Raw genomic sequence first — 22,787 nt, 5'->3', positions numbered from 1 at the left:
AGGACGAGGTGTCTGCAGTGCTATTCACTCCTCCTGCATCTTCTCAAGCCCAGTGCATCGCCATTTCCTTGCATGGATTCTGCGATCTGAGCACTTGCTCGCATCTCTTGGTCCCTGCAGGAGCACGGTTCATTATCTGTATCCATTCATAGTCAAAACATTCAGTATTAATAACCGCTGGTTGCTTCAGGGCAGAACTTGCCACGGTTGTTATTGACAAGAAGTAATGAGAATTAATTGTTGCTCATTAATTCAGCGGTGAACAGCTTAGTTCACACGGCTTCAGAAGAGCAGCGCCGTGCCGTGGTGTCCCTCACGTGGTGCCCTGGGCTGCCAGCTCTGTCCTTACAGCCACAGCTCTGTCCTTACAGCCACAGCTCTATCCTTAACAGCCACAGCTCTGTCCTTACAGCCACAGCTCCGTGGTGCAGCTGCTGCCCACTGGCCCTGCCGGGCTCTGCAGCCCTCCCACAGAATTCCTGCTTCATGCAATGCAGTTCACATCCAGACAGCGCTGCTTGTCCAGACATAACTCAGCTTTGTCACACCCAGTTAACGCCTTCGTGCTGAACCACCTCGATAGACCTGTGCTCTCAGGCAGAGCTCGTTGCAGGCCTCGCGCTTCAAACACTTCAGAAATGAATATCCGTGAGTTATTGTCACAAATGAGTCAGGCCAGCTGGCGATGGAGGCCTTTCTTCCCAAGGCAAGGTTTGGAATTGTTCTAGAATAAATACATGCACCAGCAACCAGGAAGCACTGCTAACAACTCTGACAATTGTGCTTATTAGCTGCAGTTGTTCCTAGGACAATACAGGCTGTTTGTCTTTAGTTCCATATTCTACTTGGAAGTAAACGAGCACCGACTTATTGTGTCCATAGTATATGATCTTCAGTCTGCATCTTTCTATTGGCCAAAGCCTGAGAGAACCTCATACATTTAAGAACATTCCCCAGCATGTCTGCCCTAAGGAATTGGGTTTGGAGGCCTTATCTCCTTTAGGCTTTATGATTCATTGCATGCAGTAGAGAAGGAAACAGTTGAAATATGGCCCATGTGCACTCCTGTCACTCCACTAACATTAGGCATTCAGCATCAGCTATCACCCGTATTCTGCTTCTACATTGTTTATATCTTGCATTCTTGAGTTCCTCTTGATTTTTAAACATATTTCTTAATGAGGTCAGGGAGAACAGATTAGGGAAGTGAATGAAAAGTGTTCTGCTCTGAGCTTGCAAGACTGCGATAGATGGAGAACCTGAGCGCATCTCTCGCCAACATTGGTACCCGACCTACAGCAGCATGCTGCTTTCCATGTGCACACAGCCTGCTAACAGCTCACATTGAACATTTCCATTTCAAGACATCTCAGCTGTCAAAACACAGACCTGCTATTTAAAATAACTTTACAGGCCAATATGTGGGCATTGAGTACCATAAAGCAGAGCTGAAGACCATATTCTACAGCACTCCTAAAGACGAGCTGTCACAGCATGTTGGTACACAGGCTGCAGGTGAATTACTTTGGGATCTTTGTGTTTTCTTAGAGAAGTCTCTTATTATCTGCACCACAAATCCCAGCAACTACTGTATGAATCCATCTGCAGTGAGGTTTTATCGTGCTTCACACAGGGTCTTCATTTACATTCGGCACTGAAGGTGAAAATAAATTTAGCTTTAATTCAAAGTCTAATTTAGATTTCAATCTATGATTAACATTCCACACGCCATTACTGCCATCAAAGTTGAATACATGCATAAATCTTTCCGGGGCCAAAGCATTTTAAAGCATCCACTTGCTCTATGCATTCTGTATAAAGAATTACTCTTATCTGTTACTTATGCAAGGACCTTAACTAACAAAATCTTTACAATTAAGTCTCTCTCTACATAATAACTGATGTTTTTCCTGCTACTCTGGACACTGTTACTGAATGTTACCAGCACTGGGATGTAACCGTACCTCTTGAATTCACTAATCACATAACATGATTTACATTAATGTCCTTCTATCAGCACAAATATTCAGCAAACCATTAAAAAAATTAATGGATTTCAAGAAAATGAGCAACTTTAGTGGGTAACAGCACTGACTGCATGGTTTGGGGAAACAAAGTGTAGAAATGAATGAGTAAAAATAACAATAAATAGCCCTAAGTCATAAAAACCTGTTATAAATACTACGTTATAAAATACTGTATCTATGTTATCGATAAATATAGGAAAGATACTTCTTTTTCCATTAATATATAGCAAAGTGTAGCTTTAGTCCCTTTAAGACAGAGCGGAATCACCAGAATTTTAATACTATATTTTTGGTGTGCAATATATACATAATGAAACAGTTAAGAAACATATACAAGTGCAGTATGCACAATGTTAATGCGGCCCTGCTGTGGATGGTATCTATCATGACATTCACAATACCAGTCATTACATTCGCTAATAAGAAAAACAGTAACTGATTTTTATTAATGGCAGCGATCAGGCAGACATGCACAGCCTCTGCCTGCTGCTGCTCCCTGCCGCCTGGAGCCTTCACAGCACGCCAGCATGAGGGCACAGCAGAGCCCTTCACTAGAAGCTTTGTGAACAGCAGCACGAGATCAGCCACCACGAAGCTGACGAAGAAGGTCAGGCAGTAAGCGATGACCCACAAGCAGTAGGACAGGTTGGCCATGCGGCGGGACACGGGGTCTGCGTGGGTTTGGGATATGTGGAGAAACACAAAGAGCACGAGAGCTGCCAGCAGCAGGAGACACGCTGCTCCCAGCCAGTCTTTGACTGAGTCCCTGCGCTTCAGCAGATAAAGCCCCACCTGCACACTTGCCATGTATATGGCTAGGTACCCAAAGATGGACAGCAGCCCTTCCCTGTTGGCATTCAAAAAGCCTGCCCTCGTATCTTCGCCATTGCTGCCGTGCAAGAGAAATGTCTTCAAAGAGGTAACGTTAAGGGTGAGCTGATAAAGTACAGCGACAGTCACAGCCACCATCCAAGATTTATTTTTGGGAAATATGGCTAAGAGCAGAGAGGCCAGAAGCCTCACAAGTGCTAAGGTAAAGAAAAAGTTCCAGTGCACGCCATACTCTGAAACGTGCTCATGGTACTCTATAGATTTTACACTAAGGAGCCGTCCAAAGCCAAGAACAACCAACGGCCAAATGGCAAAAAGCTGCTTGGCCAGACTGGAGAATCTGGGTTGTGTCACAGCCGCCTTTTGTCTAACTTCAGGACAGACGAGAGCGTTACTGAAGATGAAAGCTCCGACCCCCAGATCCATGACTCCTGTCCCATAGGTCTCAGCTTTGGCGTATCGTCGTGGGAACTGCGGGAAATCCACTGCTAAGATGCTGATGGAAGTCAACACATTGACATAAACACGGAACGCGGTTATTGCCGGAACGTAGTCTGGATCCAGGCACGTGTTCTGAAAACCTCTGACTATTTGCCTGAGAGGCGCCGGGCTGTCACGCTGCCTTTGGAGGTATATTGTAAAATATATCCCTGCACAGAAGGCTGCGAGGACGGCTGGAACCAGGGCCAGCAGTGCGGACAGCACAGTGCAGGACAGCAGCAGGGGGGTGACCAGCACAACCAAGTCCAGCAGCAGACCGGCCGGCCTCGAGCGTAAAGGCTTCCCGCGGCGCTGGCAGTACAGCACCAAGAGGAGCCCCCTGCAGAGCAGGCAGAGCGGGGCCAGGGGGGCGCCCAGGGAGAGCTCCAGCAGGCTGGTTCCGTTCAGGTTACTGACGAAAGCTTCTTTCAGCTGCTTCCGTGACATTCTGCTGCCTGCCTCCGGAATGAGAAGCACCACCCGGAGTCGGTACCGTAAGCGGGACTCACAGCTCCTCCCCGGTTGAACAATACGGACCCGGGCTGCGGCAGCCGCCAAGTCGCGCACAGCCAGCCGTGCCCGGGGAAGCCGAGCAGCCGCTCCGCTGCACACGAGGACGCGGCCGCAACTCGCCGCCGCTCCGTCCGCTCCGCTGCAGCTCCCGGCTCAGCCCGTCCCGCGGCGCGGCCGCCTCGCACGGTGTAAACGCAGCCCGCGCTCCCCACCCGCACTTTCCTCCGGCAGCGGCACGCAGCTGCTGTTCTGCAGCGCCCGATTCGCCACGAGCTGTGCCCGCAACGCCCGCCCCGTCTCCTCCTCCTCCTCCTCCTCCCCTTCCTCCAGACACCGCCCCGCTCCGCTCCGCGCCATCCGCTCGGCCCGCGGTCTGCGGTGGTTGCGGCCCGGAGGAGATCGAGCCCGCCCGGCCCGGGCTGCGCGCTGACCTCGGGGCTGCCCGCCGTTCCCTCGGCTGGGAGCGCGGCGGGGCTGAACCCGCGGCAGGCGGCGCCTCGGCTCGTCCTGCACGGAGCTGCTGCGCGGGGACCGCCGGGGAGCGGAGCGGGAGGGAAGGATCCGCTCCGAGTCACCGCGTGAGTCACCGCTGGCCCAAAGCACCGCTGCCGTGACGCCGCCACAGCCGCGAACCTTTCCTTACACACCTTGTGCGCCTTCCTCCCTTCTTCACTGCGGCACTTGGGCACGGATGCGGATTCTTGCCGGGGAACTTCGCTTTCTTGATTGAGGAGCACACCGCGGAGCGCACATTGCAGAGCACACACTGCACAGCGCACATTGCAGAGCACACACTGCAGAGCACACACTGCAGAGCACACACTGCACAGCGCACATTGCAGAGCACACACTGCAGAGCACGCCGCGCTTCGCAGTCGGATGCTGCCGTCGGGACCCTGGCGGAGCGGCACGGCTCTCCTCGTTCTATTGAAGGGCTTTTCGGGCTGGGCTGCATGAAGGACCCCGAGCGCAGCCCCGAGCTCAGGCCGGAGTCGCCCGCAGCGCCGCGCTGGAGAAGTGCCAAAATGCCGAAGCAGGTAAAAGAAAGCAGGGAATGGCTGTCGCTGGTTGCATTTGTACCGCCAGGAAACTGCTCTCGGTGGTTTCCCTGCTGCCGGGGTGAGGTAACTGCTGAGGGATTTTCACCCCTACTTCAGGAGCTCGACCGCACCCGTTCACTGTGCGGTTTTGAAGTGCATTACTAAGGCGGTTTTGTGCTGCGTTGCCCTAACAGTAAGCAGTGATTTTTGTGACGCCGTTGACATGAACGGGGCAGTGTTAATGCATGGAGCAAGCACGTCCTTAAGGGTCACTCTTCAGCAGCTCTGTGACAGCTTTGCAGTACAGCTGCCAGCTGTCACAAGTCATTCAGCTTGCAAACACCGTTCTACTCCTGGCCAAGCAATGGGCATCTCTTCCCACTTGGAGCCGGTGGGTGGAGGTGAACAAAAAGGAGCCCATTCTCAGGTCCTGTGGTCCAGCTGCACATTGAGAGCAGAATAACAGCAAACACTGATGTCAGTGCTCAGCCTCGCTGAGAAGCATCTTCTTCCCTGATACGTGAAGTATTATATGACTGGAAATGAACTTCTTATGCTGTCTGCAAAATATAACAGCGCCCCCGAATGCGTACATGATTCCTGCTCTTTTGTTAGGAATACGTCAGTGGGGCTTTGCAGTATGTTTTCCCATGTATTGATGAGCTCAGCTCACGTACTGAGAATGCTGCTAACTGAACTTCATGCTTTGTGTAGAAATAATGCGATGCCGTTCATTAATTTGGTTAACTTACCAAGAATTGCAGATTTATGCTATGAAATACACATGAGCAGGGTTACTCTGAAGGAGTTCCTGTCAAGGAGGTGAGGGACAGAAAAGGAACATCCAGAATGCAACGATCAGGACTGGCATCTGTTCCCTTTCAATAACAAGCAGGACCTGAAATCTCTCTTCTAGTTAAGTTTTCCATTACACTTGTGTAACAAATGTGCCCTTCCAACTACTGTTGTCAAGGGCATAGGAGCCCAGAGGCTGGGATTTAAATACTTCCAGTGATTCAAAGGAGACAAATCTTCACCTAATATAATCTTCACGTCTCACAGTGTCAGCAGTTCTTTCCCCTGGCTGCAATGCACGCAGTCTTCAACTTCAGTCTCAGGACCTTCTCTCTCTGCTCTGAAAATGCAAGTCCTTCCTAGGAAAACTGCTGTGTTGGGCCTCAGTGCTTTGAGCTCTGCAGCCAGTCCTGCCTCCTTCCCTCTGCCCAAGGCAGTGTGTGCATTGAGTTCGTGACATCCATAGGCTAAAAGTATTCAATTTAAGAACACTGTACAAGTGTGTCTGTGTTGAATGACCTGCACAATTATAATTAATGGATACTGTGAGTTTTAGGGCACATTTTTGAGCCTAACAGCCTGTACTGCCAGCGATGAATTCAACCTACAGTGTTGTCAGCCTGCCATCTCTCATATGGCACATAATATTTTATAAAAACAGTATGCCATGGGAAGCAGTGATGCAGGGGGAGGGCACTGCTTTCAAACTGGGAGGAACAGTGGCTCCAACGTACTTAATTATTATTCCTCCTGAACTTGTATTACATGGATGTGGTAGAAGAGCTATAGCTTGTAGGGAGTGAAGTGACAGTACTGCTATACTCAGCCATGAACCGGCATTGATCTGACATCCTCCCTAGGTAAACTGCCAAAAAGAAGATTCCGTTGCCCAGAATGACATGAATGAATCATTTGAAGAGGAAGTCAGAGCTTTTCTCGGTGATGAAGAGCAGCTGCATCTTTTTGATGATCTCACAAAAGTTAACCCGGTGACGACAACGACAGGTGAGCAGTCAGCAGCTCCCGAGGAGTCCCTTTCCCTGCTGGCTACTGATATGTGGTCATTAATGTTCCTACCAAAGCCTACTCAGATCAGCTCAGAAAATCATGTTTGGTTGAAAAGTGTGTCAACACCTTTATTATAGATTTAGCCAGACTGATCTCTCAGCAAGATCTGCATGCAAGACTCACATTTGTGTTGTTGGTTCGGATAGCCAGTGGTTGGTTGAGAGTTTATGGCACTGGGTTGCTCCTGCATGACCTTGTGACTGCAGTTCAGTTTTATATGAACATATCAGGAAACAAGGTTCCAATGTAGATTCAACATATGTCCGTAAGATTTACTTGGAAAAGTGAATTCCTGACTTGGCTTTTACCCTGCTGAGATAAACTAAGGCATCTTCCTTGTGCAGATGGGGAACAACTGCCTCTGTCTGCTCTGCAAATGTACAGCTTTGCTTCCTAGGAATTGCTGTGTAGAAGCTCATAAAAGCATGTGATATAATGAGTTGTAGAGTTAAAATACTTAAGCTTCTTAAGAACAACTTTTAAAGACATAATTATGTGTAGTAGATCTATAGGTTTCTCCTGATCACCTTCTCATTCTCTGTTAAACATAACAGGTAACATATCTGACAAATAGGAAGAGTCAAATACACTCTTCAAAACGTGCTAATAGAAGGTGTGTCTTTCAGTTCTGAAATGTCTTCAAGCAAGATACACAGTAAACTTGTTTTATACAAATGCTGGCTGCAGCCTGGTGGCTTTAAATCCATTTCAGCCCATCTCCTGCCTCTACTCACCTGAGCTTATGAGAGAGTACCACGCTGCTGTTCGCCCCCAGGTAATCCTTGTATGTGAACTAAGTGTCCTCCTGCAGAACCCAGCTTTCAGGTTCTTAAAAATCTCCGTGTGAGCAAAATAATTCTGAAGGATGAAACCCATTTCTACTGAAATATGAGCTCTACTTAAAGAGCAGTTCTATTTTTTGGACAAATGCAAGAAGATCTCTACTGCCTGTTGCTGTAGAACTGTGTAATTATTGTCCTCTTAAACATGAATATTCTGTTTTGCCTCCAGGATTTAAAACCTCACATCTTTGCAGTGGCTGAAGAAACCTACAGAAATGTTCAAAGCCAGATAGACCCCATAAACCAGTCTATCATTGTTAGTGGAGAAAGTGGTGCTGGGAAGGTAAGGAGATTGTGCTCTATTGTCGTGACATTGCTTTTACTGTTTGAGATTTGGTAGTGGCTTGTAGTGCAGAATTCTTCAGTGAGTGAAGACAGTGCATGTAGCCAGCCTGCTTTAGCAAGACTCTCTTGGCACATGTGTAAAGCATTAAATGACTGCTGCAGTCAGATAGGCTCAAAGTAACTCCTCTCTAGGTGACATCTGCCACTTGTGGAAGGGCTGGACTCGAATTGTTCAATAGGAGTTGCACCTGAGTTGAAGTCTCAGCTTAGTCAGTTAGGGAGGTCATGTCTCAGCAAACCCTTAAGAGACAGGAGTTCAGACCCTTTCCTAGCCCGTCCTGTAACACCCATTCCTATTCAGAAAAATACTGGAGAATATTTTTAAGCCCGAGAACATGGTTTGCTTAGTGTTAGTGACTCAAAGTCTATTTATATTCAGTTCATCTTAAAATACTAGCTATTCATTCTAGCTAAGCTTCCAGATGGTTATGTCTTGGTAAAGCTGCCATTCAGCAATGCACTTTTGTTCCAGTAGGATTTACATGTGTGTCTGTTGCACATAAGGTGATGCACAAAAAGTTCTGTCTGAGCTAGAGCTATAAAGTTGACATTATTACTCTCTAGCATTGTCACCAGATGCACACTGTGTTCTCAGAAGCTAGCACTGTTTCAGTAACTGACATAACTAATAACATGGTAAGAACAAAGGCTTACTGTCTCTTGCAGACCTGGACATCTCGCTGCCTTATGAAATTTTATGCTTCTGTTGCTGCTTCTGTTACCTCCCCAAAAGGCAATGAAGCTGTGGAACGGATAGAGAAGAGAGTGTTGGATTCCAACCCTATCATGGAAGCATTTGGTAAAAGTAGCTTTTTTTGCCAGTGTGGACAAGTAGTGGGCCATAGTGGGAATTTTCTCTTTTAATCTACAAATCTAAGCTACCTCTTGTTCTTCTCCTTAAAAGATAAACCCTTCAAATGCTGGAGCTGTATACAAGTCAGCTTTAATGTCTGCATGTCCTACATGGAAGAGTAAAATCACTGATGATGTTGTCTGTGTCTCTGGTAATTTCACAGGAAATGCATGTACTCTGAGGAATAACAACAGCAGCCGTTTCGGGAAATACATTCAGCTTCACTTGGACAGGTAATAATTACTGTGTAAACAGCTTAGCTAATTGTCTTCTCCCTCTAAGTTTCATGAGGGGAATTTTGTTAAAATCTGCTCTTTTGCCTTTTTTTTTTCCCCTCTAGGTTCCACCACCTGAGTAGCGCTTCCATTCAGACTTTCCTTCTGGAGAAGACAAGAGTTGCCTATCAGGCCCCCAATGAAAGAAACTTTCATATATTTTATCAGGTTTGCGTTCAGTCAGCTTTGCTAAATGTTTCTGAGAAACACTGGGTATGAAATCACCGGATTTAGCACAGTTCCAATATTCAACAGTTCATCTGTCTGCCATGCTTCCAAATCAGTTTGTGCTCCCAGTCAATTGTTATTCCCTGTCTATGAGATGTAAATACCCAAGGCAGAATCTGGTCATTATTTTCTGTCTCCAGATCACAAAAGGTGCCACTGCAGAGGAGAGACTGGCATGGAACCTTCCAGAAGGGGCTGACTACCGCTGGCTGCCAAATTCTGAAAGCAACTTAGAGGGTAAAGATTAGTTTCACAGACTGTCTGTCAATAACAGCTGTAACTTTGAGGGAAGGCAGGTAAAAATGCATCTGTCCCATTAAATCGTATGACCCAGGTGAGGCAGTCAGCATTTTCCTGGCCTAGCCACAGCAGATTTTGCAAAGCCATCTGCATTAATGTGATTCAGTTTTAAGTTTCGGTTTGCACTGCTAATAGTTTTCACCTGACTTGAAACAGCAGTTTCTGGCCTAGCAAATTTGCATTGCTCTGTGGTTATGTTTAGAATCCACCTTGTCTTCGGATGTGCTTCAGCAACCTGCTGTCCAACTTCACAGCCCCAGAGTCAGCAGTAAATCTGTGATTTGATTCTCTGATTCCAGTTTGGGATTTACCAAAAGAACAGCTGGCTTCCTCAATCTCTTCTGACAATTCCAGCTGAACTGGACGTAGAGGAGATTGTTCCACACGCCTCCATCTGCATGCATGGCTTTCTCACTAAATAACGCCTGTTTGGCTTTTCAGAGGACTGCTTCGAGGTGACCAGAGATGCAATGTTTCACTTGGGCATTGACCACTCCACTCAGAACAATATTTTCAAGGTCAAGTATAATGCATGGTCACCACAAAGCTCGTGACAATGTCTTTTTAGCATTGGGATTGATACAGATCTACTTCTATAGAAATGTCCAGAGCATGGGTTGTTGGGTATTCATTGCAGCAATGCTGCCTGGAATGCCTGCAGCTACACATTAGGTTGCATATCCGAATATTAGTTTTTAACCAAAAGCTCACACCTGTGAACTGCAGATTTCTTTCAGTAATGCTGCACGAGGAATTACTGTAAAAACTTGGAATCTACTTCCTTTCTATTGGCTTTTTGTTTGTTTTATACAGAAACGTTTTGATTTGCCCTGTTCATGTGGCAGGGCCAAGAGGACACTTCCTCGAAAGGGAGTTCTGTTTCAGAAAACTCTGTGCTTGATTACATTGCAGGTATTGTCAGGCCTTCTCCACCTTGGGAACATTCAATTCTCTGATCCAGTGGATGAATCTCAGCCTTGTGAACTAAAAGATAAAGCCAAAGGTGAGGCACCAAGCATGCTGTACTCTAAAGACTTTTGTTATCTTCGAGCAGATGTCTAGTAGAAAGGATTACTTTGCTCTTCTGCTTGATAAGAGACTATCAGGGTCACAGGCAGACCAAAGTTTAAGTGGGCTTGTGTTCCAGGCTTCATGGTTTCACACTACTGCACAAAATCTGAGAGATAATATCCTTATGTTACAGGTCATGGCAACTGTAGCACCGGACTGTCATTTCAGAAGGATTATTGGCAAGAATGTTACAATTGATTGTGATCTTTCATTGACATCACAAGACTTCCATAAATCTGATCTAGAGTGGAAAGCAGGGCTTTGAAATTTGAGGCTTTGAAGTTTTCCTGATAAAGAGTAACATTCCACATAATCAGAACAAATCTGCCAGACTGCTGCACAGCACAGAGGTGGTTCTGTGTATCTTAAGGCGATGCAAAGCTCTGGTTTTCCTCCAGAACTAAAACTGTCCTGAACAATGAAATTTCCTACTGTTATTTCATATTCTCTGGATTCACACATCTGAATATTCAAATAGTATTGAATATAGCTCAGGTTAGCGACATCTTAAGTCCTCTGTTTGCAAATACTCATTTCTCTAATGAAGAGAAGTTTCTGCTCAGAAAAGGTGAACAAATAGCAAGGACATAACCTAGACAGTAACCCCTACAGTGCTTACTTCAGTGTGGCAAACTTCAGACTTTTGATACTGTTGTTTCATTTTAAATATAGTACGTGCATTCCTAGGGACACTGTACATGCAAATTAAGAGGCTGATTGTACAAAACTTTCTTCTGAGTTTGGGTAAAATGATGCAAAATCCCACAATTAAGTTGGGGAGTTCATAGAAGTGCTGGGTTTCTTACTATCATCCCTCAACCTCCCATAGAAGGGCCTGTATTCATTTGACACTCTGGGTAGATAATCTTGAAACTGTTTTTCTCCTTGAATTAGACTCTGTGAAGACTGCAGGAGATCTGCTGAAGATACCCATCGAGGAGCTACTGGAATCATTAAGAATTCGAACAATAACTGCTGGAAAACAACAGCAGGTCTTCAAGAAGCCGTGCTCTAGAAGTGAATGTGACACTAGGAGGGACTGCCTCGCCAAAGCGATCTATGCTAAGTAAGGACATGCAGGCCAGGCTGCTGTGCTAATCCATGCAATTTTTGTGAGGGAACAGAGCAGCCATGGAGTCATCCTTTCCCTCACTTTCTGCGTGGGCAAAAGAATAGTATAACCCTGCCTTTCCCTTTCAACACGCCCTTGATTCAGTCACAGATACTGACCTAGCTGCATTATCTATTAGATCTCCAGAGAACTGCTGTTCCATAGCATGAATTTTGTTTGAGCAGTAAGAAAAGCAAGCACTTTTCCAACTAATTCAGTTGTTACTGTTCACAGATTGTTTGAATGGCTTGTTTTGGTCATAAACGAAAGCATTTATGCAGATACATCGTTGTGGACCAGCTTCATAGGTACAGTTTTTCATCCCTGGTTTAACTGAACAGCCTTAAGCCCTTCTGCTCCCAGATTAAAATGCGCCATCTTATGATACTCCTAGGTTTGCTGGATGTTTATGGTTTTGAAGCCTTCCCTGAAAACAACTTGGAACAGCTCTGTATTAATTATGCCAATGAGAAACTGCAGCAGCACTTCGTAGCACACTATCTGAAGGCTCAACAGGTAATACTCCACTAAGATCTAATGTCAAATATCTATTTTAAAACAGCATCTTTTGCCTCTCTGTATTTCTGTGCTTCTGGTCAGACTGCAACCTTCAGTCAAGCTAACAATGCCAAAGAAAACCAGAGGGATGTTAGCGATGTTGCTGTCACTGATCTAACCGGCTATACAGACTGCTAATTCAAGGTCTCACCTAATGTCTTTGAGTTACAGAGATCCTGCCAGGCCTGGACTGCTACTCTAGCAGACCCATTCAGTCCTGGTTGAATTTCTCCATATTACACGTGCATTACCACAGTGACCTTTGTCATTAACTGGCATCTGGAAAACTGTTTTCTTAATGGTACCAACACGATGGCACTTTCTGCCTCAGAGCATAGTCTTATCAAGTTGTATTCAGGAGATAAGTACCTCTCTGCCCTTGATCTGTGCTTTCATATGCTAACCATTTTTTTCCCTACCTGCCTTTGTCAGTATGCCGTGGGTTAATGGTCAGTGAAGATGGAAACTAAGTTCAAGCACACAATCACTTTTCTTGAAACTGCTTCATAACCTCTATTTAATAGCATTCCTACCAGCTACTGCCTGCTCTATTAGCTCTTTTGATCTGGCTGTGTCCCAGACCACTTGAGTGCCATTAGTGGCTGTCTGAGCAAGCTTTTGACAGGAGATTTGTAAAATAACCAGCCAAGACTTCTGCTTACTAAGCACTCCTTATAGTTCATTCCATAATTCGGCATAAACACTGTAGAAATGGTTTCATCTCATACCTTTGTCCATTTCCTTTTGGATCAGACTTTGTTTAGTAAGCCCGGTTGGTAAAGTTTGGCACACAGTGGTAGGTTATGGGCTGCGTCCCAATCTAAGCAGTTCTGTGTGTTCCCTGCCCTTCAAGGGAAAACCCAGCAGAGCTTAGCGTGACTTTGTTTACTTTGTAAAGCAGCTTTGCAGCTCTCACTGATAAATTCATAAAGTTCCCAAATAATTAAACTCATTGTTCAGGTCTGATCTGCTGCTATGTACTCAAAAGCTACTTGGGATAAAATATCCTCAGTTGTTTGTTTTTTTTTCTTAAGATTCTCATTGAACTCATGAACTGAGCTTTGGATGAGTAGGCTGAGTCTGTGATTAACTTGTTTGCTTAAACAGTAACTGCATCATATGGTAAGAAAAAACATGCAGTTCTTTGAGCTCTAGTGCCCTCTGCTGCAGAACATCCAGTTTCTCTCTTACTTTAGGAAGAATATGCATCTGAAGGTCTGCAGTGGTCTTTCATAAACTATCAGGACAACCAGAGCTGCCTTGACCTGATAGAGGGCAATCCTCTCAGCATTTTTTCTCTGCTGAATGAGGTAAGCACACACCTAAACTGCGAGTCTTTCTGGCCTAGTTGCACACCTTCCATTCCAAGCCAGCAAAGAAAACACAAATGCTAAATTACAGTCACGCTTACCATTACTAAAAGACATTTGTTGAGGAAAAATTCAAGATGCTGTAATCTTGTTTTGTTTTGTTATGCAGGAATGCCGTTTGAATAGATCCTCTAACCCTGACCTGTTTCAAACTCGGATTGAGAAAGCTCTGTCTGATAATCAGTGTTTAAGTCGAGACAAGTTTAGTAAGAAGCCTAACTTCATTATTTCACATTACGCTGGCAAAGTCTGCTATCAGCTGGCAGCAATGGTGGAGAAAAATAAGGTAGGTGTTTGCAGAAACAGTTATTTAAAAAACCAACTCACAACCTGGCAGGCCAAAAGCAAATTTGGATTAAAGCATCACTGGCATTTGTAGTCAGCAATGTTTACTGACTTTGCACATCTTACTCCACATAAATCATTTCAGATTTGATACTGCAGCTGTGGCTAAGTCACAGCTGGCATTAGAAATACTATTCCATCTACATATGGAGAACTTTTAGTGATCTGATTAAAAGGTGATGTGTTTCAGCGTAAGTTCAAATGCTCACGAGTCACATTTGTGTTTGCAGGACCCCATTCCACCAGAACTTGTCCATGTTCTGCAAAATTCTAAGGATGCTTTGCTTCAAAAATTATTCCCTATTGCAGAAAACCACCAAAATAATACCAAAATGCAGAACAGAGCGGCTGTTGTTACAGTGGTGTCAAAATTCAAGGTACATGAACTACTCGAGATTCTGCTTTCTACTGCTGTCTTCATAACTAGATGAGAAAACATTATAGCTGGAGCAAGATCAGTAACTGTTATTAAATGAGATGGCTGTAAACCTGAAGAAGCACCAGGCTTTGATTATCTCTGGACTTGGAGTTTAACTCACTCCAGTTTTATCTTTAGCAGCTGGGCATCTGCCTTTGTCAGGCTTCTCGTATGTGTTCTTACTGATAGGTTAGTTCAACTAATGGCCCTGATACAGTTTAGGAAACTTTCTGAATTTACCATCAAGTCATTTTTAAAAGTATCCACAGAGATATCAGCTGTGCTAATACTGAGAGCGTGAAGTCATTCTTAGGAAAGAAAAAAAAGAGCTTCATTGCTTTTATAGAGTAGCACCAATTCACTAAACTACCTATGAAGAATGAAGCCCTAATTGCACCTGTGTTTCTCCTGTATTTCTTCTCTGCAGAGTTCGCTTGAAAATCTCATGCAGATCTTGAACAGCACCAAACCACATTACATCCGATGCATCAAGCCTAATGCTGACTGCAAGGCAATGACTTTTAGAAAAGAGGAGGTAACTTCTCCAAAGCTTTCTTCATTACATCAGAAACTTCCCAGAAATAATGTGCTGGGCTTTGCACTGAGTCTCAGATGGTTGTGATTCACCTGCAAATCTCTTTTCACAGTATATTTCTTCTTTGAAATTTCCAAGGTGAATGTCCTTTCAGAATCAGTGATGGAGCGTGTCTAAAATGGCACTAAAATGGCTCAGCAGTTTGTTCAGGTGCAACTTACTTGTTGCTGTATGGGAAAATCTCTTTTCACAGCGCTCATGGGTTATTAGGTATGATAGCTTCTCAACTCACAAAGTAGATAAAGGTGATCTGGCTGTGGCTACCTTGGTCACAAAGATATCTTCACAGTACAAGCCCACAGCAAAAGTCTGCTTGGGTGCTAGAAAATGCTAACTAGCTGTGTAATCTCCTTCTCTACCCTCTCCATTTGTTCCCTAACCAGCAGTGTGGTGGCTGAGCAGAGCTGAACGTGGCTTGGGTTGAGTGCGTCCCATGCACACTTTCACTGCAGCTTTCACAAAGAACAAGTGTTTTCCTAAAACAACTCAATTTGTGCCTCAGGTTCTCAGCCAGCTTCAGGCATGTGGAATAGTTGAAGCCATCACCATCAGCGCAGCAGGCTTCCCTATTAGGTAAGACCAAACTTCTTGAACACTGTCTTGCATAATCCATTTCTATAGCAATCAGTGGTTATTCAGAAGAGCTTTTATGTAGGAAATCCAAATATTTAGTAGTTTGTTTTATACCACAAAACCTTAGGGATTCTTTTGAAGCTATCTGAAGGGTTCTGCTCTGTGCTCGTTTGTAAGCCTATTCCAGCACCTTTCATATTTTGGAGACAGCAATAGCTGGAACACCTGGACTGTTGTTCTGTTTTGGCTAATGAAACTGCTAGTTCAGGAAGCACAGAAGTGCAGTAACTGCACAATAAGCAGCACGAGAGCAGCTTTCATTCAAGATAATGAGATTCTTAAAAATCTAGCAATTACCCAACAAATTCACGTGTGTGTGTGTGTGTGTGTGTGTGTGTGTGTGTAACAACACCTGACAGAGACCTCACTGTACCTTTCCAGTCTGAGACACTGCAGAAGATGTAGACTATCACACAGTAAAACTTTCTATTTTTCGTGGGATTCATAGTATCATTCACAACAATCAAAAAATACGTGACAAAATGGCATTCATCTAAGCGTGGTCTTCTTCAATACAGTATCTATCATAGCCAGTCATCCTGCTGGCTTTTCTGATCATCTTTAGAGGGTGGAGGGAATAAGGCCTGAGCTAGTCATGTTATTGACTGGAGTGAAGCTTACTGCATTCATCTAAGAAGTGTAATTCCTGCCTAGTCTTTGTCACAACTGAAAGTCTTTGTCTATTGCTGGGCAACAGCCTCCTGAATTTCTTCATTAGGTTTACAGTTTCTTACCTGTTGGTAACTATATAGGCATTGGTCTTTTTGCAGTCTGTGAGTTGGATTTTTTAATCCATTCTGCAATTTTTTCCCTTCAAAGGACAGATTACTTACCAGACAGTCATTACTAACAGCAGCCTAGTATTAACTGTACTCTTGTCTATCAGGATCTCTTTTCAGAGTTTCGCTGATCGCTATGGAATACTGAGAAAATCACGCAGGTCCAGCAAAAACAGTGCGTGTGATAAAAGCAACTACCATACTGCCAAGAACGAAGGTAGGTTTGTTTAGATAATCCCTTTGCTATAAAACTGCCCCTGCACCAAGTTGATATCACATGGATCAGACGCTATAATTGTACTCAGCACTTAGAAACTGTTCTCAAAATACTTTTCTAACTTCTCTAAACCGGCTTCAGTTTCTAATCTGCCTAATGCATATAGCAGGCTCTTTTAAAAAGAGCAAATGCTTCATCTTCACTACTGCTTTTCCATGTTCTTCTTCAGTGGAAACAATTAGTTATGATGTAATATAATTTGATTTAGAAATAGTTCTTAAGTAAACTTGAAGACCACTTGCTTTTTTGCTTATATTCCTTATCCTTCCTTTTTTTTTTTCCCCCCCCCACTTTGTTTCCTTGCCAAACACACTGACCTTCTAGCTTACCTGGATTCTGCTGCTTCTTCTGCCTATTGCAAACTTCTGTATGCAATTCTTTTCTCTATACAAGAGCGAGGATGGACGTTAAGATACATAATCCAGTCTATCAGGTAATGTCTTTGGTGAACCCCTGAGAAAGGAGCTCATCATTGGGCAGTTACATTTAATATTGAAAGTGACTGAAAACCCCATCCCTGTCCCAGATTAATCCCATCTTCTTGGGTCTTTTCAGTAACCAGTAGGTGTGGGAAATAAGGTCAGTAAGTACCAGCCTATTTCAGGTATGTTTAATGGCTGGAAATCTGTTCACCTTGCTGAAATACAATGAAGCAATAAAGTACAGGCTGGAAAATTACTTACACTCCATATCTTTCTCCCGTAATTATAAACCCATTAGTTGAAATGCTTCATTGTGATAGGTTAGTATTCCTTTTTATCTTCAGTGGGCTATAATCTGCAAACAAAGTAAAACAATTTCCTAGACATGAGGATAAGCCTTTGCTTTCCTATCAGCTTGGTCCCGTGAACATAATCATAGTCACCAGATGTCTTCCTGTATGCAAGAGTTGTTTGTATTTGTCTTCGGTGCCTTAAAATGCTCTCATCTCCTTACAAATAATTATAGCAGAAATACAAACAGTATCCAGGATGAAAAGATACAACGACTGTCAAGTTCTGGCATTAGGCATGCAGAAAACTCATGCGGCATTGCCTTGAGCAGTACATTCTCTTTAGAGGACAGGTCTGAATTAAGTCTTCCTCTGTGCCCAAATAGGTTAATCTGGATAACCTGTTTGTCTTATCATGTAAAAAAAGAAAAGTCCCAGAAATGATTTTGATAACTTCTTACTACCACAATACCACAATAGTCATACACTTAGCATGTGTCCCTGATTCTTTTAGCTGCCGATACCCTGTTAGAATTGCACAGCATTTGTTTCTTGTTCCTGCATCTCTCAGTACATTAAAGCTATGAATCTAACTCCTTGCTTTTTGCTCTTTTATCCCTATAGTTTTGGGCTTCGGTTATTTCATCAAATTGTCTTAGGGCTGTGCTGCTCTCCTTGTCTAGATCCACTCAAAATGCCACCTGTTGCCCATGCTAGCCTAAATATGCCACAGTGGAGGCAATAATGCAATACATTAGCATCCAAACTACATCCTACTCAAAGTGTCTTTCTAGTTGTTAGCACATGCCAAAATCTATGCAGCTGCTTTTTCCCCCAATGGCTAGAACTAGTAATATCTCAGCCATCACCCCCAGATGGCTACGATATCTCATTGCAAAGGCAATAACCTGGTCTTGATTTCCAAATTTAACAATACCTTCTTTTCAATGCTTCATTTGCAGGTGAGTCTGCAGCGGTGGATGACAACAAAGCATCACATAATGTCATCATTGAGATTCTGCAGAATGTTATTACAGGACAAAGTGCCACTGAGCCCACAGGGAAGGGATCAGAGAATACTTCAGTGTATTGTGGCAAAACCAAAGTATTTATGGCTAATTCTGTGGTAAGAGTGCCACTTCCTCAGCTAACAGTTCTGGAATACACTTGTGCCTTGTGTTGTTGGTATTCTATTTCAGCATGTATTACAGCTTTCCCTGCCTTCTACTGGCAGCTTTAGCTACTCTGACAGGCCTGAGCAGATTCTTATTCACTATTCTTCAGTATTCTTAAGTATTATTCAGATTCTTATTCTTATACTTTTAAGCCTGCTGCTACTGTGACCTCAGGAGTGTGTTTTCCCCCACAACACATTTCCCCCCCTCAGATATATATGCTTTCTACTTTAACCTTACATATTATATATAACTATATAATAAGCATTAATGACATGCTGTCACCTCTAAAATAGAAGCGATCTTGAGACCTGACAAGCAACAAATGATTGTGGAATGGTTAAAAACACAGCTCTGTCCCCAACTATTAACTGCAGGCTTATGTCTCCAACACAGCTAGAGCAACTTGAAGCTAGAAGAGCAGAGGTGTTAAACAAGAACGCCTTTTGCATTCAGTGTTGCTGGAGAAGATTTAAACAGAAGAAACTTGCAAAGGAGAGAAGGTCTGCAACCCTCATCCAAGCAGGTAAGTTGATGAGTGTGGCTGGACATAAATGTAACTAGTAACATTTCCAGCTACTCTGGGTATTTAAAGAACGGCTATGCTAATGGAACACAGAGAAGGCTTAAGTGCCATCTTTCTTACATTGTGTGCAACAGCTGCTGAGATTCTTTGTACTTTGATTTCTTCTAATTAAATCTTCAGCTATTCGCTCCTGGTTAGCCAAGAACCGCTTCCAAAGGATGCGCAGGGCTGCAGTTGTCATTAAGCGTGGATGGAGGAAATGGAAAGTAAGTACATCGGTACAGAACAGGATTAAAGCTGAGTGAGTGAAGCTTTGTAGTGGTTTGAGAAATAACTTACCCCTATCAAGTAACTGTACAAAACCTACTCTGTCCGTTCTTCAGAAAACATTTCTCAAACAGAAGCATAGAAGATGGATGCCAGTCTTCTACAGCTGCCTGGGAGGTAGCTAGAGGCCAGAGAATGAATCTGTTCCTAAATATCTGTACCAAATGGGAAACCATCCCAAATGGTGCCCTGTCCCTTATGTTGCACTTTGTTTTAGACTCTTTGTTTTGCAGTTTTAAATTTTGCTCAAGCTGTTCTGAGAATATTTTTTCTGCATCTGCTTATCAGGCAAAGATGGCAGCTTTAGCTGCAGCAGAATTAGATGAGAGTGATGAAAAGGCACCTTTCTCAGCGATGTCAGCCAAATCGCCATGCTCTGTGGGAACAGCTGGGCCTCTACGTGCAGTCATTCAGTTCTGGCCTCTTGGCCTCATCCTGTCTGCTACGCCTGTTACCACAGTGGGACTCCGGAGAGAGCTGTCTCTGCTCGCATGCTTGAAAGTACTTCAGGGGATCAGCTGCTACAAGATGGAAAGCAGCTTCTTAGGCTGTGGCATCACTTCTATTAGAGCTCTCCCACAGGTAAGATACCTCACACAACACAACTAAACTGTCATGAGGTCAGGGTCCTAGAACAGTACTGGCATGAAGTCTGCTACCAATCTAGTTTTTCCTTTCTTCACCGCTTTAGACACGCAAGGACGATCCTGACATTAATAGGTTGGACATGGGGCTCAGATGTGAGAACAAAGCATGAAAGTTCTTGCTAGTCTGTCATAGAAACAAACTGATAAAAGCTTTTAGTCATACTTATCAGTTGCTTGTAGTGCTCTGTCTGAACAGCAAAACTAGATCACAGTCTTGCAAAGCATCAACTGGCCTCTCCACCTTGTTTTCTTCCAGGGCTCTGTCAGGTTTCATTGCAAGAAGTCTCCCCTGCATTACGCCAATGTCAGTCCCCTCACTGCTGCCTATTCTGTCACCGGATTTAACCAGATTTTATTGGACAGAAAAGAACTGCTTCCAACATAACCTTTGTCCATCTGCAAATATGGAACTTTTTCCTTCAGGGAAGGACTGCCTGCAGGCTGCTGCTTTTCAAGTTATTCAACGTCCCTATCTGCTGCTACCTCAGTTTCCTATAATCACGCAGTGTATGCATATCATAATTCAAATTCTGAATGCAGAGGAGGCTTTCCTCCTCACACACACGCACACTAGAGGAAATAATCAGTACTATGAGAACACTCAATTAAAACAGATCAAGTGCTTTAAAGAGTATATACTTGAACAGAACACTTCTAGCAGCACATGGTCAAAACAATGGCTGGTAATGAGATAGCAAAAAAGGCAAACACTTCTGACATGTGCCAGGTTCTTTTTGGAGGCTACAACAAACATTTAGTAACCTGTGACCAAGAAAGTAACTAGCAGTCAACTGTAACACTAAAGGCAGGTGCCTCAGGGAAAAGCAGGACCAGACTTTTGCTTTTTATCTACAGGACCAAAATACATTGTTATCTGTGCGTTTCTAACATCACCTAGCCAACAGCATTACCTCTGCCGAGGGACCAAAGTTCTCACCAGGGCACCCTATACCACCTCTGCTATGTACGTGGGTCTTGAAAACGTTCAGCTTTTCTGTGTATGCCACATCTAAATAAACTCTGAAGTATCTTCTGAAAGCATCTGACTCTCCACAACAAGGTCAACAAAAGCATTCCAGGTTCATTTTGTGGGTTAAGACAAATGCCAGTACATTTAATGTAGTTGTTAGTGGGAAGTGGTATTTCCCATAGGTGACAGGATTTCTTTATCAACAGAGGGCAAGTCCACATAATACCATATTCAATTCCTAGCATCTAGAAATTTGTCCAGCACCACATCATTGCTTATCAGCTCTAAAATGGAAATTAGAGCGCTGACACTCGTGAGCAACAGAGGGAGGGAATACATGGCACAGTGCACTGTGGGGCACTGCAGAATGGCTTCTGTCACAGGGAAACCTGAAGGAACAAAAAATACTCCCAAGCTCACTCAGGATGAATGTTCTCCTTCTCTGGGGGTTCCACAATCCTCAAGCAGCAGTCTGCAAACTCCACAAAGAGTGGCTCCTGCATGTATTTTTTCATAAGAGCGCTTTTATCTTCTGCTTGGTCAATGGTCAGCAGCAGCTGCCTGAGGTGTGGGTTCAGCAGCAAGCCTCTCAGTTCTTCTGATTCTCCTTTAAAGAAAAGGAGAAAAGATAATGAGTGCCATTTTTCCCTAAAGTCCCACAGTAAAGGATTTGGTTTCTGTTAAGGAAGGCAGTTCAACCCTGAAATCAGAGAAGGCAGAAGCAAGCATGGTTACAGTGCTGATCACAAACTAAATCCTCTCCTGTTTTTATGCACTTCCTCTACCAGCACATGATCTCAAGTCATTATTAGGGTCAGGGTCTGCCCCAGGGGCAGGGAACAGACTGCCCAATGCAGCAGGCACGGCTCTGTGCTCTCAGAGCACTGGGACACAGCTGGGACACAGCGTTTGGGCAGTGCTGTGTGGGTCCCCTCCAGCTGGGGCTGTTCTGCGATTCCGCACTGCTCACTGTGAACAGTCACAAACGACACTATAACCACCCCAACTTTGCAGGCATGTTCCCCAAGGGGCACTGAGCGGTGGCACTCTCAGTGCCATAACTTCCCACTCGTCCCCAGTTCGTGGCTCGCTGCGATCCCTTCAGGTTTCAGGCTCCCCTCGGTGGCTCCCGCTGCCCTCCGGCCCGGCTCACCCAGCAGCCGGAGCTTCTGCATCGGGACGCGGTCCTGCTCGTCCTCCTCCGTCAGGATGTCGGCCACCGACCACGCGCTGTCCGCGGGAAGGCCGCGCTGCGCCCCCCGTTCCTCCTCCGGCGGTTCCCTCTGCGTCGCGCATCGCTCTGTACGGATAAGGCCCGTCACGGCCGCCCGGCCAGGCCCACCCCACAGCGCCTCCCGCTCGCTCACTCACCTCGGTGCGCCTTGCAGCACGGCACGGAGCAGCTGCGGGACGAGAGCCGCCATTAGGCCGGGAGGTGCCCTCAGAGAGGCGGCCCCCGGGCCCTCCACCCCCCACCCGCCCCCGCTCCCCCCAGCGCCGCCGCCCCCTCCCTCCCTGCGCTCACTATGCGGCAGCGCAGCGCGGACAGCGATATTTGGCGGCTCCGTCCGCCCCGCACACCCCGCAGCGCCGCGCCGCCCGCATGGCCGCTCCGCACCGCCCCGACCAGGCCTGGCAGCTGAGCGCCGAGCGGGGCACGGCCGGGAGCCGGAACA

General features: G+C 45.0%; 3 protein-coding genes across 5 annotated transcripts in view; 1 reads left to right on the top strand and 2 right to left on the bottom strand.

Moving 5' to 3' along the window:
* Window positions 1-20,532, top strand: part of MYO19 (myosin XIX) — a 21,793-nt gene extending 1,261 nt beyond the window's left edge. Inside the window, exons 1-24 of one of the 3 annotated variants that reach the window (XM_072353206.1) lie at window positions 4,205-4,888; window positions 6,547-6,691; window positions 7,381-7,529; window positions 7,766-7,879; window positions 8,608-8,740; window positions 8,958-9,027; window positions 9,135-9,237; window positions 9,438-9,534; window positions 10,039-10,115; window positions 10,510-10,600; window positions 11,563-11,734; window positions 12,014-12,087; window positions 12,174-12,295; window positions 13,534-13,647; window positions 13,817-13,993; window positions 14,283-14,429; window positions 14,898-15,005; window positions 15,568-15,638; window positions 16,585-16,694; window positions 18,429-18,592; window positions 19,038-19,167; window positions 19,348-19,433; window positions 19,783-20,076; window positions 20,398-20,532. In XM_072353206.1, coding sequence (XP_072209307.1) covers window positions 4,805-4,888; window positions 6,547-6,691; window positions 7,381-7,529; window positions 7,766-7,879; window positions 8,608-8,740; window positions 8,958-9,027; window positions 9,135-9,237; window positions 9,438-9,534; window positions 10,039-10,115; window positions 10,510-10,600; window positions 11,563-11,734; window positions 12,014-12,087; window positions 12,174-12,295; window positions 13,534-13,647; window positions 13,817-13,993; window positions 14,283-14,429; window positions 14,898-15,005; window positions 15,568-15,638; window positions 16,585-16,694; window positions 18,429-18,592; window positions 19,038-19,167; window positions 19,348-19,433; window positions 19,783-20,076; window positions 20,398-20,526 — 2,961 coding nt within the window. In that variant the 5' untranslated portion in view covers window positions 4,205-4,804 and the 3' untranslated portion in view covers window positions 20,527-20,532. Of the gene's footprint in view, window positions 1-4,195; window positions 4,889-6,546; window positions 6,692-7,380; window positions 7,530-7,765; window positions 7,880-8,607; window positions 8,741-8,957; window positions 9,028-9,134; window positions 9,238-9,437; window positions 9,535-10,038; window positions 10,116-10,509; window positions 10,601-11,562; window positions 11,735-12,013; window positions 12,088-12,173; window positions 12,296-13,533; window positions 13,648-13,816; window positions 13,994-14,282; window positions 14,430-14,897; window positions 15,006-15,567; window positions 15,639-16,584; window positions 16,695-17,078; window positions 17,188-18,428; window positions 18,593-19,037; window positions 19,168-19,347; window positions 19,434-19,782; window positions 20,077-20,397 lie in introns of those variants that run through there. The other 2 variants (XM_072353207.1, XM_072353208.1) reach the window with 2 other exon arrangements.
* Window positions 1,609-4,126, bottom strand: PIGW (phosphatidylinositol glycan anchor biosynthesis class W). The gene has a single exon (XM_072353212.1). The coding sequence runs from the start codon at window positions 3,783-3,785 to the stop codon at window positions 2,292-2,294; it is 1,494 nt and encodes a 497-aa protein (XP_072209313.1). The 5' UTR covers window positions 3,786-4,126; the 3' UTR covers window positions 1,609-2,291.
* Window positions 17,344-22,787, bottom strand: ZNHIT3 (zinc finger HIT-type containing 3). The gene is made up of 4 exons (XM_072353213.1): window positions 22,637-22,787; window positions 22,483-22,514; window positions 22,265-22,411; window positions 17,344-21,718 (listed from the first exon to the last, which is right to left on the bottom strand). Exons 1-4 carry the CDS (start codon window positions 22,714-22,716, stop codon window positions 21,528-21,530), a joined length of 450 nt encoding a protein of 149 aa, XP_072209314.1. The 5' UTR covers window positions 22,717-22,787; the 3' UTR covers window positions 17,344-21,527.

Source organism: Excalfactoria chinensis, chromosome 19 (genome assembly GCF_039878825.1).
Source record: "Excalfactoria chinensis isolate bCotChi1 chromosome 19, bCotChi1.hap2, whole genome shotgun sequence".
NCBI classification, from domain to species: Eukaryota; Metazoa; Chordata; class Aves; order Galliformes; family Phasianidae; genus Excalfactoria; species Excalfactoria chinensis.
This window is presented reverse-complemented; position numbering and strand designations above follow the sequence as displayed.